The sequence below is a fragment of the Callithrix jacchus genome, chromosome 12, assembly GCF_049354715.1.
Source record: "Callithrix jacchus isolate 240 chromosome 12, calJac240_pri, whole genome shotgun sequence".
Taxonomy (NCBI): Eukaryota; Metazoa; Chordata; class Mammalia; order Primates; family Cebidae; genus Callithrix; species Callithrix jacchus.
Genome location: NC_133513.1, coordinates 20,862,840 through 20,883,720, shown reverse-complemented (window position 1 = coordinate 20,883,720; position 20,881 = coordinate 20,862,840). Strand labels below are relative to the sequence as shown.

The window sequence follows — 20,881 nt, the reverse complement described above, 5'->3', positions numbered from 1 at the left end:
TGAACCTGGGAAGTGGAGATTGCAGTGAGCAGAAATCGCACCACTGCACACCAACCTGGGCGACAGTGAGACTCTGTCTCAAGCAATAAACAAACAAACAAATAAATAAAAGTCAAGTTTATTCAGAGATCCCTCTCCACTGCTAGCCAAGATCCCCAGGGAACTCTTGTCATACCCAGAGACATAAATCCAGCCCAAATCCACAGGTGAGAGAGAGGGGGAACATTCATAATGAACATGGATTATGGGAGACCCATGGTGGACTCTGAAATGGGCCAAGAATCCCCAAACACTGCTTCCTTCTTAGAGAAACAGATGGAGTTAATAGATTGGGACCATGTTCTTCAGAAAAGCACACTGAGGTCACAAAACTCTTTCTTGAAGCATAAGGTTGGGCATCCACACTGAGGGAGACACACATCTGCAACCCCTCTTGTCAAGGGCCCCTTCATTTGGCTGGGTTTGGTGGCTGGCACCTGAAATCCCAGCACATCAGGGAGGCCAAGGTGAGAGGATCGCTTGAGCCCAGGGATTCAAGACCAGCCTGAGCAACACAGTGAGACTCTCTACAAAAGATGTAAAAATTAGTTGGGCATGGTGGTGTGTACCCATGGTCCCAGCTACTCAGGAGGCTAAGATGGGAGGATACGTTGATCCCAGGAGGTCAAGGGTACAGAGTTATGACTGCACCACTGCACTCCAGCCTGGGTGACGAAGCAAGACCTTGTCTCAAAAATAATTAAAAAAAATTTTTAAGCCCCTTTATTTACAAAATCACTTGCTCTTTCTTCCTAACAAGTTTGTGTCTATAGACCGTGGTTTCCCAACCTCTGCACTACTGACACTGCGGGCTGCAGACTTCTCTGTCCTATGCATGGTTTAGCAGCATCGCTGGCCTCTACCCACTAGATACCAAGAGTACCCATTTCCCAAGCCAAAAAGTCTCCAGAAGTTGTCAGATGTACCCCAGAGGGGCGAGATTTCTCTGGGCTGAAAATCATTGCCCTGGCTGGCTCACAAATGTAATCCCAGTACTTGGGAGGCTGAGGTGGGCAGATAGATCACTTGAGGTTAGGAGTTTGAGAGCAGCCTGGCCAACATAGTGAAACATCATCTCTACTTTAAAAAATCAAAAAATTAGCCAGGTGTGGTGGCAGGTGCCTGTAACCTCAGCTACTTGGGAGGCTGAGGCAGGAAAATTGCCTGAACCCGGGAGGCAGAGGTTGCAGTGAGCTGAGATCAGGCCACTGCACTCCAGCCTGGGTGACAGAGTGAGATTCCATTAAAAAAAAAAAAAAAGAAAACCATTGCCTGCGAGCAAATTTCTCCCCTCCCCTCCCTCCTCCTCTTCCTTCCTCCCTTCCCTTCCTTCCTTCTTTCCATTCTTTTATTTTCCTTCCTTCCTTTTCTTTCTTTTCCTTCCTTCCTTCTTTCTCTCTTTCTTTCTTTCGAGACAAGTTCTCACTGTGTTTTCCAAGTTAGTGTTGAACTTTTGAGCTGAAGCGATCCACTGGCTTCAGCGTCTCAAAGTGCTGGGATTACACAGGCATGAGCCACCCAAAGAAAAGTGCCTGGCCTAGAGACAAATTTAAACTTGGAACTGTGAGGTCAAGAAACAGGTACATTGGCCAGGTGCAGTGGCTCACACCTGTAATCTCAGCACTTTGGGAAGCCAGGATAGGAGGATCACTTGAGCCCAGGAGTTCGGGACCAGTCTGGGCAACATAAGGAGACTTTGTCTTCACAAGAAATAAAAATAAAAAAATTAGCCAGGTGTGATGGCTCATGCCTGTAATCCCAGCTACTTGAGGGGCTAAGAAAGGAGGATCACTTGAACCCAGGAGTTCGAGGCTTGCAGTAAACTATAATTGAGCCATTGCACTCTAGTCTGGGCAAAGTACATTTAACAGTGATATAAATCGCTAAACTGACCTCCAATAAGATTATAGTGGAGTGCAGTGGTGTGATCTCGGCTCACTGCAACCTCCACCTCCTGGGTTCAAGTAATCCTCCTGTTTCTGTCTCCTAAGTTACTGGGATTACAGGCACCCATTGCTACACCCAGCTAATTTTTGTATTTTTAGTAGAGGCAGGGTTTCACTCTATTGGCTAGGCTGGTCTCGAACCCCTGACTTCAGGTGATCCACCCAGTTCCCTGTTGCTGCTGTAGCAAATGACCACCAACTTAGCAGCTGAAAACAACACAAATCTGTTCTCTTACTCTTCTAGAGATCAGAAGTCAGAAAATGTTTTTTGTTTGTTTTTTTGTCATGGGAAAATTGCTCATTTCTCTACACTCTACCCAGCTCTTGGCATTATGAATATTTTAATCTTTTTTTTTTTTTTGCCAGTCTCATGGGCAATAAAACAGTAGTTCATTATTACTTTAGGAAAAGTTACTGGCATACTGGAGAAGGGGAGACCTGCCGACAGCAAATGAGTAAAGTGAGCTTGCCTTACCCTTATCTCGGTGCTAAGGTTCTTCTGTTTTAGCTTCACGGCCTTTTCATGAGTGACAGTGAAGTCCCAGCAAAAGATCAGCTTAGTGATCCCTCCGGAGTAAATGTGGGGGTTAATGAAGTTGTTCCGGAAATACCTGGCCATGCTAAAGAAGGCAGAAACCAAAATGTCCCAAGGTTATTACGGCAGTCACTGGGAATGCAGGGCTTCAACAGACAGCCCTCTTACTGATGGGAAAGGCAGCGTGAAGACTTAGCCCCAGGCTGTTGGCCTGGAGCAGTGTGGTCACAGCACAGCTGTTAAACCAGCACTGGCTTTGGGACGGCACAGGCCTGGCGTGGCGCTCTGGATGTGTCCACGGAGGGATCTTTGTCCTGTGAATTGTTCTGATTCTGAGCTTCAGTTTCCACATTTGTAGAGAAGGAATAACAAATAGTACTCACCTCACAGAGTTGGATTTTTGTTTTATTTTTTTGAGACAGAGTTTTGCTTTTATCTCCCAGGCTGGAGTGCCATGGCGTGATCTTGGCTTGCTGCAACCTCCACCTCCTGGGTTCAAGCGCTTCTCCTGCCTCAGTCTCCCAAGTAACTGGGATTATAGGTGCCCATCACCACACCCAGCTAATTTTTATATTTTTAATAGAGGCAGGGTTTCACCACGTTGGCCAGGTGAGTCTCAAACTCCTGACCTCAGGTGATCCACCCAGTTCCCTGTTGCCGCTGTAACAACTGGCAACCAACTTAGCGGCTGAAAACCACACACATTTGTTCTCTTACCCTTTTAGAGATCAGAAGTCAGCAAATGTTTTTCATTATTGTTTGTTTAGAGACGAGGTCTTCCTGGCTGTGTGGGCCAGGCTGGAGTGCAGTGGTGCAGTCATAGCTCACTGCAGCCTTGACCTCCTGGGCTCAAGTGGTCCTCCCGCCACAGCCTCCAAAGTAGCTGGAACTACAGGCACATGCCACCATGCCCAGCTAATCAGAAAATGAGTCTCACAGGGCGAAAATGAAGGTGTTGGCAGGCTGTGTTCCTTCTGGAAGCTCTAGGGCAGAATCCGTTTCCTTGTCTTTTCTAGCTTCTAGATGCTGTCCTCTTCCCTTGGCTTGTGGTCATCTCCATCTTCAAAGCCAGCAGGGTAGCATCTTCCCATCCCCCCCGCTTCTCTCTGACCTCCTGCCTCCCTCTTATAAAGACCCTTGTGATTCCATTGGGTCCACCCGGATAATCCAGGATAAAATCTCCCCATTTAAAAATCCTCAATCACATCTTCAAAGTCCCTTTTGTTATGTGAAGTTACATATCCACCAGTTCGGGAGATTAGGATGTAGACATCTCTGGGGTGGGGGCAGATGATTCAGCTTTCTGAAGAGTCCATGCGGTGCTCAGAGCATCAAGCACCTGAGGAAGGCACTGTTATTGCCATGGGATAGCTCAGTCCCAGGAAGCCCTCAGCGCACACACACACATGCTGCATAAAACGGTCACTGCTGTTCTGAAATTTGCCACTACTCAGCAACAGCAACTTAAGAATCTCGGCTCACTGCAACCTTGACCTAATAATGGTCTCAGGTGATTCTCCCACCTCAGTCTCCCAAGTAGCTGTGACTACAGGTGTATGCCATCAAGCCAGACTAATTTTTTGTATTTTTAGTAGAGATGGGATTTCGCCATGTTGCCCAGGCCAGTCTTGAACTCCTAGACTCAAGTGATATGCCCACCCCGGCCTCCCAAAGTGCTAAGACTACAGGCGTGAGCCACCATGGCCAGCCTACACATTTTTCACATGTGTGTTTTCCATCTGTACCTCCTCTCTGATAGTTACCTATTATGTTCTTCTGTCCATATCATTGCTAGGATAATTGCATCCTTATTATCAGGCTGACCAATTTCTTTAAAAGCACAGAAAATCCTCTTTTCTTCTGTCCAAGCTCTTATTTTATAGTGCAGGACAAGGAATGATAGGACAGCAATACAAAGTCAAAACTGCAGTCCGGGTGCAGTGGCTCACGCCTGTAATCCCAGCACTTTGGGAGGCTGAAGCGGGTGGATCACCTGACATCAGGAGTTTGAGACCAGCCTGGCCAACATGGTAAAACCCTGTCTCTACAAAAAATTACAAAAATTAGCTGGGCATGGTGGTGTACACCTGTAATCCCAACTATTTGGGAGGCTGAGGAGAGAGAATCGCTTGAACCCAGGAGGCAGAAGTTGCAGTGAGCCAAGATTGCGCCATTGTACTCCAGCCTGGGTGACAGAGCGAGACTGTCTCAAAAAAAAGTTGAAACTGTTACCTGGGTAATTTTTGAATTTCTTGCATTTTTGCCTAAGTCTAACATGACCTTCAGAATCAGGAAATGCAGACGCTTCCATACCTGAACAGCAAACTGAAGAAGCAGGTGGTCAAGCACGCTCCGATAGTGAAGATGTAGGCCAACTGCATGTTGTAGGATGCCCCGCTGTTCCCGTGCTGGATGGTGGAATTGGTGTAAAAGCCATAGTACATGACTGTGTCCCTAAAATAACCCTGAAAGGGACAATAAACCTTTGTGGATCTCCTGAAAAAAAAGGTAAATGACTATGGTTGTCAGAGTTGACCTCTTCTGAATACAAGAAGCTTGGGCCAGTCGGTTTAGACATTTTGTTTTCCAGGAAAGGGAAACAAAATTTGGACATTGTGTCACTGGGTTCTCAGACTTGAAAAGAAATCCAACATAAGTTTATAATGGAGACATTGAGCTGTTACCACCTGGACCCAGTGACCAAGCGAAACATCAGCAAGAACAAGACAGCTAGGCCTGTCGTGTCACCAGTATTGTGTGCCTCTGTCACCAGTATTATGGATAACCATGCTTGGCTAGGGGTGGTGGCTCATGCCTGTAATCTCAGCACTTTGGGAGGCTGAGGCAGGCAGATCCTGAGGTCAGGAAATCGAGACATCCCGGCCAACGTGGTGAAACCCTGTCTCTACTAAAATACAAAAAATTAGCCAGGCATGGTGGCGCATGCCTGTAGCTACTTGGGAGGCTGAGGCAGGGAAATTACTTGAACCTGGGAGGCGGGGATTACAGTGAGCCGAGATCATGCCACTGCACTCCAGCCTGGGCAACAGAGCAAGACTCCATCTCAAAACAAACGAATGCTTAATGGGAAACAAATCAAGCCTTTAGATCTACATTTCAGTGCACAGGAAATAAGAAGCCAGAGAAACAAATTCTAGAGATCACTAGAAAATAACCAGACAATTCCAGCAGTTGGCTTAATTTCTGCAATAAGACAATGTCAAGAAAAAAGGGGCTGGGCTGGGGATATTATTTAGATTAATAGAGATTTAAGGGAGAAAAAATCCATGGAATGTGAAATCTGGTTGTTGACTGAATTCTGGTCTGAATAAGCAAGTTATGAAAGACATTTTGGGGTCCATGCATGGTGGCTCACCCCTGTAATCCCAACACTTTGGAGGTCAAGGTGGATGGATTGCTTGAGGCCAGTTCAAAACCAGCCTGGCCAATATACTGAAACCCTGCTTCTCCTAAAAATACAAAAAAAATTAGCCAGATGTGGTGGCACATGCCTGTAATCCCAGCTACTCTGAAGGCTGAGGCATGAGAATTGCTTTAACCTTGGAGGCGGAGATTTCCGTGAGCCAGGATTGCACCACTGCACTATAGCTTGAGTGACAGAGAAAACTCTCTCTCAAATACATACATACATACAACATTGTGGGTTGGGAGCAGTGGCTCACACCTGTAATCCCAGCACATCCAAGCACTTTGGGAGGCCAAGGCAGGCAGATCGCTTGAGCCCAGTAGTTAGAGACCAGCCTGGGAAACATGGTGAAACCCTGTCTCCACAAAAAATACAAAAATTCGCTAGAATGCTGGTGGCACGTGCCTGTAGTCCCAGCTGGTCTGGAAGCTGAGGTGGGAGGATCGCTTGAGCCTGGGAGTTGAGGGTTGCAATGAACCAAAATCGCATGACTGCACTCCAGCCCGTGTGACAGAGGGAGATCCAGTATTAATTTAAAAAAAAAAAAGGACATTTTGGGGAAAATTGGGACAATTAGAATATGTCTGGATTTTAGATGATGTTAATTTTTAATTTTCTTAGGTGTGATCATGATATTGTGACTGCAGAGAGGTGTCCTTATTTTTCAGAGATGACTGTCGAAAAATTTCAGGGTAAAAATATCTTGACATCTGTAGTTTACTTTAAAATGCTTCCAAAAATAATGAAAAAAAGCAAATACGGCAATTTAAACTCTACACAGTGGGTATATGTAGATTATACAACTCTGTATTTTTTGTATGTTTGAAATTTTTATAATAAAATGTTTCCTGTATACAAATATACAAAATACACATGCTGAGCCAGGCATGGTGGCTTATGCCTGTAATCCCAGTACTTTGGGAGGCTGAGGCTGGAAGAGCATTTGAGGCCAGGAGTTTGAGACTAGCCTGGGCTACATAGTGAAAACCCATCTCTACAAAAAAATATATATTTTTTAAATTAGCCACGCATGGTGATGTGGGCCTGTAGTCCCAGCTAATGGGGAGACACAGGCGGGAAGATCACTTGAGCCTGGGAGGTTGAGGCTGTAGTGAGCTGTGACTACAGAACTGCACTCTAGCCTGGGTGACAGAGTGAGAAAAAAGAAAGAGAGGGTGGGGCACGGTGGCTCATAGCTGTAATCCCAGCACTTTGGGAGGCTGAGGTGGGTGGATCATGAGGTCAAGAGATCGAGACCATCCTGGTCAACATGATGAAATCCCATCTCTACTAAAAATACAAAAAATTAGCTGGGCATGGTGGTGCGTGCCTGTAATCCCAGCTACTCAGGAGGCTGAGGCAGGAGAACTGCCCGAACCCAGGAGGTGGAGGTTGCAGTGAGCCGAGATTGCGGCATTGCACTCCAGCCTGGGTAACAAGAGCGAAACTCCGTCTCAAAAATAAAAGAAAAAAGAAAGAGAGAAGAAAGAGAGGAAGGAAGGAAGGAAGGAAGGAAGGAAGGAAGGAAGGAAGGAAGGAAGGAAGGAAAAAGAAAGAGAGAAAGAAAGGGAGAAAGGAAGGAAAGAAGGAAGAAAGAGAAAGAAAGAGGCATGCTTGTTCTCTCAAGTTGCCTGCTTGGTCCTCTTCTAAACGTTCTTTCCTTCCTCTCATTATTGCTCTAAAGCTTGCCTTGGTCTTTCCTTTTGCCTTATGCTCCTCAGTCAAATTCTTTCTTCTGAGTAGGCAATAATTGAGGCTGCTGCAGAAAGCAAATGAGGATGCAGAGGCTCAGAGAAGTTCATTTTCTTGCCTAAAGATCACACAGTGGGCACAAACAGCACCTTGTCCTACTCTGCCATGGTGAAGCATTTGCACCTATGAACTAAGAATAGAGAAAAGGAAAGAGGGGAAGCAGAAGAAGGAAGAGGAGCAAGAGAAGGAAAACAAGGAGAAATAGAAGAAAAAGGAGGAGGAGGAAATGGAGAGGTAAAAGGAGGAAGAGGTGGGAGGAGGAGGAAAGAAGAAGAGGAAGAAGAAGTAGGTGGGAGAGGAAAGGGGACACAGGAGGGGAGAAGGAGGGAAGAAAAAGAAGATGAAGATGAAAACCAGGAAGAAGAAAGAAGAGGAGGAACAGAAGTAGCCTGCTATAAAGACTCTGTGGTCCACAAAACATAAAATATTCACTATCTGATTCTCTACAGAAAAAGTTTGCCAATCCCTGTTTCATAATAACAGTAATTCTCCTTACAAAACAAAATAATTGTTTTAAAAAATCTCTTTGCTTTTATTTATCCTAGGAAATTGAGATTGGTACTGTAAAGAACCTTCCATTAATCGATCTCTTCTCTCTAGGTTGCCTCAGAAACAGTCTGCTTTCTTCAAGTTTGTGTACGTGTGTGTGTGTGTGTGTGTGTGTGTGTGTGTGTGAGAGAGAGAGAGAGAGAGAGAGAGAGAATACTATTTTCATTTACTCAAATGAAAGGTTATTCATTTTGGTAACAAGTATATGCCACTCACTTTAGAGAAGTGTACTGAAGCCTTTCTCTGAGACATGCAGCCATGGGTACCTTTTCATGGAATCTTCCTATGCTTAGTTTTAATTTTTACTGCTACATTTTGCAGATTTTACTCAAAGATGTGATTTGACTTACAGATGTCATTTAGTTCCATTGAATTTCTATTTCTTGTTATCTGTTTTATTGGGATGATTGCTCAAAGGAGAAGGAAAAAAACCTACATTAGTCCCATATTTTAAAAGGAAATGTCAATTTTTAAATAAACATTACAATATATTTATCTTTGAATATTTTACCAGGAAACTTTCGGGAATAAAGATAGTGAAGTCAAATAGTAAAGATTACATAAATGCTGTCATTACTGTGAATCAACAGTAAATTCTTATCAGACTGACTCATAAATATCTAACAAGCACACAGTGTATTGTGATTGCATACCATGGAAAATCTATCAGGGCTCTGTGTGTTGGCTAATTAAACTCTGCATCGTGATTTTAGCAACTAAAAGGATAATTTAAGAAATATGCAAAAGACTAGAATATTCTCAAGATCAGATTAAAGAGACTTGTTCAGTAATTGAGCAAACCATCAGTGCCTACTCTGTGCAAGGCACTATGCTAGGTGCCAATTTATTCCTCCACTTAGCATCAAGCAGATCATTTACATTCCACTCACAAAGGCAAAAGGAAATAGTTACAACTAGAGATGTAACTGATATGAAATGAATCCCTTAAAGTGAGAAGTAAAAAAAAAAAAAAAAAATTCATATACAGAAAAACTAGCTTTTCAAAGTAATGAGGACCAGGGGAGTAAATAAGATCAGGAAACTATCATGACCATTAACTTTCTACTAAGGCTCTTGACATGTAGATAGAAAAATTAGCAAAGCTAGATGAGTCCATTTGAAAGTGTAAATGAAAAAAAGAATGAGATTAAGTTCGTATTGGAAGTTTGTTTCAGTTGTTCTTCACACATATTAACCTACACAGCGAAGTTAACATCCTTTACATTTCAGATTGTGGCTCTTACTTGAAATCATCTGGGCTTAGCTTAATTTTCAACATTTTACAGTTGCAACGTGTTTCCAATATAATTAAAAAGCAAGTTTGTTCTGTGTTCTCTCTCCCCCTCTCATTTTCACCAAGGACATGAATTCTTAAAAAATCTGCATAGTAACATTTACTTTCTTTTCTGCTCCATGAAGGAATATAATTAAAAAGGTGAAGGGCATTAAGCTGATGGTTCATAATGCACTAATTTATAATAGTATATTAACATTCTGATGAAAATAAAATACCTACTGAAACTGGAAAAAAAGAGAGAAAGGGAGAAAGGAAGAGAGAGGGAGGAAGGAAGGAGAGAGAGAGAGAGAGAGAGAGAGAGAGAGAGAGAGAGAGAGAGAGAGAGAGAGAGAGAGAAAGACAAGGTTTGTGGTGCAATCCTATCCTCTTTTTATTTTTAAAAGCATAGTAATCTATGTGTCTGTCATTTGTTTATTTTTTAAATCAAGTATGTACAGTTAGTACAGGAAGAAAAAACAGTCTACAAAGATATATCTCAAATGGGGAGTTGGACAAAGAAAAATATAAAATGAACTTTCTCTTAGTCCTCTTTTATAGTAGGACTTTTTCAAAAGGAACATTGTATTTTATAGCAATAAAAACAAAAAAGAAAGAAAACATAGTTCTATAAACACCAACGCAAGATGCCCACCGCGTATCCTAAGCAAAAAAAAAAAAAAAGAAAAAAGCAAGTTGTAAATAACATACAACAGATACTCATCTTTTGTAAGAGAAGAAAAGGATGCCTCTGTACATGCACAGAAGTGTCCATATGCTTGCAAAGAAAGAGTGGATAAAAAAAAAACCAGTGCAAGGTGGTTGCCTCTGTAGACAGAAATTCCACTATGATGTATGTGTGTTACTTTGCAGGAAGACATTTTATTGATTGATTGATTGCCTCTCTCTGTTGCCCAGGCTGGAGTGCAGTGGGGCAGTCTTGCCTCACTGCAACCTCCATCTCCTGGGCTCAAGCAATCCTCCCACTTTAGCCTCCCAGGTAGCCAGAATGACAGGTATGCACCACTATGCCCTGCTAATTTTTGTATTTTTGTAGAGATGGAGTTTTGCCATGTTGCCCAGGCTGGTCTCCAACTCCTGAGCTCATTCACCTGCTTTGGCCTCCCAATGTGCTAGAATTACAGGCATGTGTCACCATCCAGTCTCCCAGTCAGAAAACATTTTAAACATCCCCTTTCCCCATCATTGACCCCCAGGCAAAATGAGAGGTGTGAGTGGTTGACTGGCAAGGCACGTCCCTGGGTTTCCAAGGTGGTTGGTGCACTTGAGTTAGGGAAAATGGAGAACTTACCACCCCAGTGAAAAACTCCAACCCAGTGAACTGGAGGGTGTTCTTTTCGGCCATGGTAAACTGAGGGATTATGATGAAGCCGAAGTTCAAGATGAATGAGAAAATGTTGAATTTCAAAAGCCATCTCAGAAAGTTGAAATAGGAGAGAACGCTGGTTCCAAACTTGCCTCCGATGATTTTCAGCGTCTTCTGCCACAGGCTGATGGAATTGAGAATTTCTGACAGGCTGCTCTTGGATCTCCGATAAGCCTGGAGCCAGGATTCAAAGCGGGTGGCTTGCTGTTCACTCAACAGATACTGACTTAGCAGGTGCCATAATAACAGAAACGGCCACCATGTCTGGAGTATTAAGTGCAGGCAATGTGCTAGGCATGTTTACAAATGTTACCTCAACTCTAAGGTGGAGCTATTATGACCTTCCCAGGTTTGCTGTTGAAGGTGTCACTCCCAATGGCCAAGTTGGCCAATGAACTCAGCAACCTCTTAGTTCTTCCCCACGCCACCTCGTTTTCCCACACTTTAACCAACTCGATGGCTTCGGGCAATGAAATAGCTCTGATTTTTGGTTTGTCTTCACCTTGAGTCCCCTTTCATCCTCATTCCCCTCCCTCCTGTTTTCACCCTCTTGCTGTGCCCATTTTACTGACTTACCTGTGAAATGGAGTGCAGACACTCAACACAGCAATTAAGCTGAAGGATATGATGAGGCTGTTTGCTTTTTTCTTTGTCAACTATTTTCCTGTAGGGAATAGCAAGAGAAAGTGAAAGATACAAATGTTGTAACTCATTCATTCAAAAAATAGTTACATGGTGGCTCATGCCTGTAATCCCAACACTTTGGAAGGCTGAGGCAACAGGATCACTGAGGCCAGGAGTTCAAGACCAGCTTGAACAACATCGTGGGAACTTGTCTTTGTTTAAAAAAAAAACAAAAAGCTGGGTGTGGTGGTGTCTGGCTATATGGCCCCAGCTACTCTAGAGGCTATGGGGGGAGGATCACTTGTGCCTAAAAGTTTTGAGACTGCAGTGAGCTATGATCACACCATTGTAGTCCAGCAGCCTGGGCAACAAAATGAGACCTCATTTTTTTTTTTTTTGAGATGAAGTCTCACTCTATCACCCAGGGTGGAGTGCAGTGGCACAATCACGGCTCACTGTAGCCTCTGCCTCCCAGCTTCAAGTGATTCTCTGCCTCAGCCTCCTGAGTAGCTGGGATTACAGGTGCACACAACCACACCTGGCAAACTTTTGTCTTTTTAGTAGAGACAGTGTTTCACCATGTTGGCCAGTCTGGTCTCAAACTCCTGGCCTCAAGTGATCCATCTGCCTCGGTCTTCCAAAGTACTGGGATAACAGGCATGAGCCACCGTGCCCAGCTGAGACCACATTTCTTAAAAAAAAAAAAAAAAAATTATTGGGTTCCTATGATGTGTTGGGCACCATCCCAGCTGTCAAGACCACAATTTCTGTGGTTTATGGAGCTGACATCCTAGTTGAAAGCAAAAGATAGTAAGCGATAAAAATAATAAAGTGGATGATAAATGGTCTGATGGTTTTATAAAGGGCAGTTCCCCTGCACATGCTGTCTTGCCTCCTGCCATGTAAAACGTGCCTCTGCTCTTCCTTCTTCCTCCATCATTATTGTGAGGCTTCTCCTGCTATGTGGAACTGAGTCCATTAAACCTCTTTCCTTTATAAATTACTCAGTCTCAAGTATGTCATTATTAGGAGCATGAGAACAGACTAATACAGGTTCTCAACCCAGGGCAATTTTGCCCCCACACAGTTGAAAATGTCTGGAAACTTTTTTGGCTGTGGAACTAGAGTGGAGAAGGGGTGCTACTGGCATCAACTACACAGAGATCAGAGATGCTGCTGCACACCCTACGATGAAAAAAACAGCTCCCACGACAAAGACAGATCCAGCCCTAAGATGTTACTTGTACTGAGATTGAGATATCCTGCTATAAGGTCTTTGGGACCCTTATTCAGTGACAGAGGGAGCCATGCAGAGTTTGAAATGAAAGAGTGTTTTCAGAAAGACACAGTCACAATTAGTCTCCTTACCCTTCCATGAACTCACCACATCTGCTCTGTTCTGGTTCTCTCCCAGCTTCCTTTGGTCGACCTCGAAGGCCCACCCCAGTGTCACTGTCTATTGCCTTTCAGGGCCCAGCTCAAATGCCCCCTCTGTCCATTTTTCCCCAGAAAAATTAGGGAGGGCAGACCTTTCTGGTCCTCACGTTGTAATCTCTATTTTGACTTGGCCTGATCTGCTTTCTGCCATTTGTAATTTACTTGTTGACAAATCTATTCCCTGCTGCCAGGCTTTGAAATTTATCTTTGACACCTCAGAAAATCCTGCATCCTTGAATCATTTACTGGTAATTACTGTTGCTTCCACTCTACAAGCTTCTGCCAACTAACTCAAATTGAAAAAAAAAAAATTAAGCAACAATTAATGTAAACTTTAAAGGCTAAAACAGCCCTCACCTTTGGGTTTTGAGTTCCTGAGCTTATAAAACTCCTAAGGTCTTTTTTTATTTTTTTTGAGATGGAGTCTTGCTCTGTCACCCAGGTTGAAGTACAGTGGCACAATCTTGGCTCACTGAAACCTCCACCTCCCAGGTTCAAGCGATTCTTCTGTCTCAGCCTCCTGAGTAGCTGGGATTACAGGTGCATGCCACCATGCCCAGGTAATTTTTGTATTTTTAGTAGAGACAGGGTTTTACCATGTTGGTCAGGCTGGTCTCGAACTCCTGACCTGTGATCCACCCACATCAGCCTCCCAAAGTGCTGGGATTACAGGCGTGAGCCATCACACTGGCCTGTCACATCTCTTTAGAACTTTCTAGTCTTTGACAGTTTCTCAGACTTTCTTTGTTTTTGATGACTTTGACAATTTTTTCTTTTTGTCTTATTTTTGAGATGGAGTCTTGCTCTGCCGCCCAGGCTGGAATGTAGTGGTGCAATCTCAGCTCATTGCAACCTCCGCCTTCTGGGTTCAAGCGATTCTTCTCCCTCAGCCTTCTGAATAGCTGGGACTACGGGTGCATGCCACCATGACCAGCTAATTTTTTTATATTTTCAGTAGAGACAGGGTTTCACTTAGCCAGAATGGTCTTAATCTCCTGACCTCATGATGTGCCTGCCTCAGTTTTCCAAAGTGCTGGGATTACAGGTGTGAGCCACTGCGACTGGCAACTTCGACAGTTTCAAGGGGTACTGGTCGAGCATTTTGTAGAGTGTCCTTCAGTTGGGATTTCCCTAATGTTTTCTGATGTTTATACTGGGGTTGTGGGTTTTAGGACAGAGTGTCACAAAGGAGACATGTTTTTCCCATCACATGACTCACCTTTGGTATGTTAACCTTGAGTCTTAGCCAAGGCAGTATTAGGCAGACTCTGCCCTGGAAAGTTACTCTACTTTCTTTCTTCCATGCCCTACTCTTTGAAAGTAGCTCATTAAGCAGAGCCCACACTCCAGCCCAGGAGTAGGAATCAAGCTGTAGCTCCTGGAGAAAGGAGTACCTACATAGGGTATTTGAAATTTTTCTGTCAGGAGGATTTGCCTTTTCTATTGCACTTAATTATTTCTTATCTTTTAGAGATGGGTCAAAAGTAGAAGATTGAGGTTCATGTCAAATCTGGGAAAGAAGAAAAGCCTTTGGTCCATACCTAAGATTCCTTTTCTCTTCCATGGTCCTTGGCTGGTTTCTGATGGCCTTAATTCTGTCTCTGGATGTCATGGGTATGAGAGATGCAATTAACTTCTGACCTATGAAAGAAATTAATGGAGTTTAATTTCTTTTTTCTTTTACAGAATCATAACACTAAAATGGGGTACTGAAGTCAGAGATGTTTTTATAAGAACACAAGGAAAGAAGAATATACAGACTTGGGGATCTCAAAGATCACAAAGGAAAACAACAAAAAGACACATAGATGTGTTAAAGCTCAGAGCCAGAGCAAATGAATAATGACTGCACTCTATTCTAATTCAGTGTTTTTCTCTTTCCTGTAACAAAAATCATTTAGCAAAGTCAACAAGATCCGGCATGTTTGGTCAGCCGACCTTTTTTTTTTTTTTTTTGATACAGAGTCTTGCTGTGTCACCCAGACTAGAGTGCAATGGCACAATCACAGCTCACTGCAACACTGATCCCCTGGGCTTAAGCAATCCACCCACCTCAGCCTCCCAAATTGTTGTGATTACAGGTATGCACCACCATGTCTGGCTAATTTTTTTTATTTTTGTAAAGTTGAGGTCTCACTACATTGTCCAGGCTGGTCTTGAACTCCTGGGCTCAAACAATCCTCTCACCTCAGCCTCCAGAGTAGCTGGGACTACAGGCATACACCATGACAACCAGCTAATTTTTTTTATTTGTAGAGATGGAGTTTTGCTATGTTGCCCAAGCTAGTTTCCAACTTCTGACCTCAAGAGATTCTCCCACCTCAGCCTCCCAAAGTGCTGGGATTACAGGTGTAAGCCACTATGCCTGGATCTCTTGCTTTTGCCCCTGATCCCAGGTCCAAGAGATTTCATATTCCTTGACTATCGTTGAATGCTCTTCCCCCTCCCAGAAGTACATCCTTCTTTTCTCCTGCTAACTCATATTCACATTTGCAGTCAATGTGGCAGACGCTATTGGTCATCCACCCCAAATTTATTTCCTCCTTGTTAATGGAATCCCAATTGTGTTTAGGAATCTACCTGCCTCCCTTACATGGTCCTGAGCTTTCTCAAGGTGGAGCCCATCCCCAGGCCCAAAGAGCAAGTCTTTTTTTCTTTTTTTTTTTTTTTTTTGAGACGGAGTTTCACTCTTGTTACCCAGGCTGGAGTGCAATGGCAGGATCTCGGCTTACTGCAACCTCCACCTCCTGGGCTCAGGCAATTCTCCTGCCTCAGCCTCCTGAGTAGCCGGATTATAGGCACGTGCCACCATGCCAATTTTTTGTATTTTTAGTAGAGATGGGGTTTCACTATGTTGACCAGGATGGTCTTGATCTCTTGACCTCGTGATCCACCCACCTCGGCCTCCCAAAGTGCTGGGATTACAGGTGTGAGCCACCACGCCCGGCTAACAAGTCTTAGTCTAAGGAAACCACTCCCCACGACCCTGTCCCCTGCAGCAGAGGCATGTGACACAGCATTAACCAATGTCCTCTGAGAGGAGGTCTGCTGCTGAGAAATTTCTTAGAAAAGGTTTCTTCCTTCTAAACAAACAAAAAACAAAAAAACAAGAAAAGAACAGATGTCTCTTCCTCTGATTACCGTGGTATCTGCATGTGATGTGAGAAGTGCTGTTGCTATCCTGTGACAAACAAGCCAGCAGGGCAGTGACACCATGCGGAGGGTGGCTGAGGGAGCAGGCTGGCTCCGTGGTCACAGCATGGGGCTAGAACTGCCTACCAGGAAATACCACAGTCATTGTAATGACACAGTTAAGGTATAAGAGGAATCCCCAAAAGAGGACCAACAAATCTCTCTGCTGAAGACGAGCAATTTGTGCCTCTCTTGGGAAGGAAGGGTGAGTAGATTGAGAGGAAGAAAGATGGAAGAGGGGAATAAACAGAGCTGCAGGGAGCCAGCAGTGTGAGAGGCAATGCCCTATCTTCTTCACTAAATGCTTTGTGTAAGAAAAAGGATGTCTTTCTTCTCCCTGAAATCATTGAAAGCTGCTAGGCTTTATGCCTGGAATTCTGTGGGGGTGAAACAGAAACAGCATCTCTGGGCCAGGCATGGTGGCTCACACCTGTAATCCCAGCACTTTGGGAGGCTGAGGTGGGCGCATCACCTGAGGTCGGGAGTTTGAGACCAGCCTGACCAACATGGAGAAACCCTGTCTCTACTAAAAATACAAAATTAGCTGTAATGGTGGATCATGTCTGTAATCCCAGCTACTCAGGAGGCTGAGGCAGGAGAATTGCTTGAACCCGGGAGGCATAGGTTGCAGTGAGCTGAGATCGTGCCTTTGCACACTCCAGCCTGGATGACAGATTGAAACTCCATCTAAAAAAAAAAAAAAGGAATGTAGGCTTGAGGCCAGAGGCCAGGCATGGTATCTCACACCTCCTGTTATCCATCCCAGTACTTTGGGAAGCCAAGGCGGGCAGATCACCTGAGGCCAGGAGTTTGAGACAAGCTTGGCCAACGTGGTAAAACCCCATCTTTACTAAAAATACAAAAATTAGCAGGGCATGGTGGCATGTGTCTATAATCTCAGCTACTCAGCAGGCTGAGTGCATGAGAATCGCTAAAACCTGGGAAGCAGAGGTTGCAGTGAGCCAAGATTGCACCACTTACACTCCAGCCTAGGCGACAGCAAGACTTTGTCTCAAAAAAAAAAAAAAAAAAAAAAATGTAGTCTTGGGAATTAGCTAGACCTGTATTTGGGCCCCAGATCTTCCAGGTCACTAAATTTATCTGAGCTTCAGTTTCCTCATTAAGCACATGAAAATGCCTGCCTCAAAAGTGTGGAGCGCAGGGGGTACATAAAATTCAATTTGATAGGTAACAAAAAGCAGGTGCTGTGCAGAGCACAAGGCATATGAAATAAGCTTGATCAAAATAAGCGCTTGTTAGGGATGTCTTAAAGTGATCCCTGCCTTTGCCCTTCGCATCCTTAGTTCACCCACAAAACCTTTCACCCCTCCATATTACTTGTCTTTTTTTTTTTTTAAGAGACAGGATCTTACTCTGTCACCCAGGCTGGGTTTCAGTGGTGCCATCAGAGCTCGCTGCAGCCTCCAACTCCTGGGCTCAAGCAATCCTCCCACCTTGGCCTCCTGAGTAGCTGGGACCACAGGTGTGCACCATCATTCCCAGTTATTATTTTTTAAAGTTTTTTTTTTTTTTTTTTGTAGCAATGGAGTCTCCCTATGTTGCTCAGGCTAGTCTCAAACTCCTGGGCTCAAATGACTTCCTACCTTGGTCTCCCAAAGAAGTAGGATTACAGGTGTGAGCCACCACGCCTGGCCCCACTTGATAGCTTAAAAGTAAAATATGCTGCGGACAATGTGGAAGCCCTCTTTCCTACTCCCCTAACTCCTCTTCCCCAGCATTTCACTACCTTGAACAGTTTCATGTGAAGAACCGGGAGTGTCTATGCCCATGCATTCTAGGCTATGAAGAGTCTGAGACATCGATTCATTCAAAGGTGTTGAAAACCGCAGCACCCAGTTGCCTTTTTGGTCATGCCTTTTGCTGACTGTCAGAGAGTCTGTCACATCAATGTCAGATATTGAAGAAACCATGTTGATGCTTGAGTCTAGCAGCACATTTTCCTGAAAAACCTGATTTGAGGATGGGTGGCTTTGGACCCCAGCGGAAACATTTTCAACCTCTATGACAATTTCATTCACGTGGTCATAGGATAGCATCTCCTGCCTCCCGCAAGCCTTCTTCTCCGCTGGGGTGGGCTTCCTGAGACTTCATCCAGCAGTCACACTGGCATTGACTGGGACTCGCAGGGACAAAGTGATGTCGATCACAAAGGGATACACCATTCACATTTTTTTTTAAATGCCGGGATGAGCACCGAAGCCAGCCCTGCCTAAATCACAACATAACTCCCTGCATCTAGTCCCAGAGGAGTTTTCTCAGGAGGAGGAATGTTTTCCTGTAGAGAATTCTGTCTTGGTAGCTAGGCAAGAAATCTAAAACAGAATCTTTCATTTGAGACAATGGGATTCTAGAAACAGAAGGAAGATATTTTTCTAAATGACTCATAGTCAAAGGGTAAGATTTTTTTTTTTTAATTTAGTGCCTCTGGCTTAGAACTTATATTTTATAATTTTACATGCCTGTAGAAATCCACATAGGTTTACAGAGATGCAATTATCATCTCCTGATGCCTTAGGTGGTGGACTCTGCTATTTTTCTGCCTCTCAGTGTCCATTTTCCTTTTTTCTCATACCAGCAAAAGCTCATTTCCTGTGCAGATGCAGTGCTCAAAGTCTCCCAGCATTCTTTGTGGCTAAGGGTGGACCTGTGACCCAGTTTTAGGCAATGAGACTTGTGGTTTCCAGGAATGCTCTTTCAAAGGGGACAATTTGCCTGGGTTCACAATTTGTCCTTCACCAGTCCTCCTCCAGACATTTAGGAAACAAGAGAATGAATGTTCACCTGCTAAGGATGGTAAAGCAAAAGGCTGCAGAAAGGTCTTCAGTCCTTGAGGGCATCACGTGTGGAGCTGCTGTACAAACTTTGTACTTCCTTCCTCCATGCTTTTTTTTTTTAATTTTTCATTTATTTATTTAGAGACAGAGTCTTTCTCTGTTGCCCAGGCTGGAGTGCAGTGGCATGATCTCAGCTCACTGCCTCCTTGGTTAAAGCAATTTTCCTGCCTCAGCAAATTTTTGTATTTTTTGCAGAGATGAGGTTTCACAGTATTGGCCAGGCTGGTCTCAAACTCCTGACCTGAAGTGATTCTCCTGCCTCAGCCTACCAAAGTGCTAGGATGACTGGCATGAGCCACCTCGAGTTAAGTACAACATTTTAAACTTTTTTTTTTTTGTTCTGTCACCCAGGCTGGAGTGCAATGGCATGATCATAACTCACTGCAGCCTTGATCTCCTGAGCTCAAGCAATCCTCCCGCTTCAGCCTCCCGAGTAGCTGGGACCACAGCGGGACCACCACGCCTCCTGGGTACAAGTGATTCTCCCACTGGGCCTCCCGAGTAGCTGGGACCACAGCGGGACCACCATGCCTCCTGGGTACAAGTGATTCTCCCACTGGGCCTCCCGAGTAGCTGGGACCACAGCGGGACCACCATGCCTCCTGGGTACAAGTGATTCTCCAGCTGGGCTTCCTGAGTAGCTGGGACCACAGCGGGACCACCATGCCTCCTGGGTACAAGTGATTCTCCAGCTGGGCCTCCTGAGTAGCTGGGACCACAGCGGGACCACCACACCTCCTGGGTACAAGTGATTCTCCCGCTGGGCCTCCTGAGTAGCTCGGACCACAGGGGGACCACCATGCCTCCTGGGTACAAGTGATTCTCCAGCTGGGCCTCCCGAGTAGCTGGGACCACAGCGGGACCACCAGGCCTCCTGGGTACAAGTGATTCTCCAGCTGGGCCTCCCGAGTAGCTGGGACCACAGGGGGACCACCATGCCTCCTGGGTACAAGTGATTCTCCAGCTGGGCCTCCCGAGTAGCTGGGATTATAGGCATGCACCACCATCCCTGGCTAATTTTTGTATTTTTAGTAGAGAGTTTTGCCGTGTTGGCCAGTCTGGTCTGAAACTCCTGACCTCAAATGATCCACCCAGCTAGGCCTCCCAAAGTGCTGGGATTACAGCATGAGCCGTCATGCTCAGCCAATTTTTCTATTTTTCATAGAGACAGGGTTTCACCATGTTGCTCAGGCTGGTCTCAAACCTCTGAACACAAGTGATCTGCCCACCTCAGCCTCCAAAAGTCCTGGAATTACAGGTGTGAGCCACTGCGCCCAGCCTGGGCTATGATTTAGTTGTATGTGGTTTGTGAATCAGATTCAACACAAAGCAAAAATGATGGACAGCCAGGTTCATCTTCCGTCCTCTATTTCTTTACTACTCTCTGGCTTTTGGGGACTCCTCTTCTACCAGGGTTTCTGTGATATTATTATTATAGATATGTATGTATATGTATATATTCGATTTTTTTCCCACCCATGGTTCCTGGCTCATAACTCCCATAGCCCTTGTTATAATGTTAGGATTTTTAAGCCTCAGAAAACAGAATTTTTCTCTCTGACCTCTTCCTCTTTTCACTTGCTCTTTTTTCTCCCCAAGGCAGGACCCCAGTCTTCCTCTACCTTTCTGTCTTGGAGTTGGCCATAAAGAAATTTTCCCTCATTTCAGAAGGGGTCCTGCCCCAAACCCTGGAGGGAGGAATGCTACACAGAGAACCCAAGAAGGATCTGAACAGACAGGCCTTGTTGGGTTTCCCCAATCATCTATTAGTATGAGATCATACACCTTTTGTCCAACCACATTTTTGTTTTTTTGAGATGGAGTCTTCCTCTGTCACCCAGGCTGGAGTGTAATGGCATAATCTC

At 44.6% G+C, this 20,881-nt stretch overlaps 1 protein-coding gene across 7 annotated transcripts in view; it reads right to left on the bottom strand.

The window, feature by feature from the left end:
- TMC5 (transmembrane channel like 5) overlaps window positions 1-20,881 on the bottom strand; it is a 91,666-nt gene that overhangs the window by 24,851 nt on the left and 45,934 nt on the right. For 5 of the 7 annotated variants that reach the window (XM_078344806.1, XM_078344805.1, XM_078344808.1 and 2 more), the window contains 5 exons: window positions 14,511-14,610; window positions 11,485-11,572; window positions 10,834-11,082; window positions 4,834-4,985; window positions 2,461-2,605 (listed from right to left, as the gene is read on the bottom strand). In XM_078344806.1, the coding sequence (XP_078200932.1) occupies window positions 2,461-2,605; window positions 4,834-4,985; window positions 10,834-11,082; window positions 11,485-11,572; window positions 14,511-14,610 (734 nt within the window). Of the gene's footprint in view, window positions 1-2,460; window positions 2,606-4,833; window positions 4,986-10,833; window positions 11,083-11,484; window positions 11,573-14,510; window positions 14,611-17,908; window positions 18,462-20,881 lie in introns of those variants that run through there. The other 2 variants (XM_035267090.3, XM_078344809.1) reach the window with 1 other exon arrangement.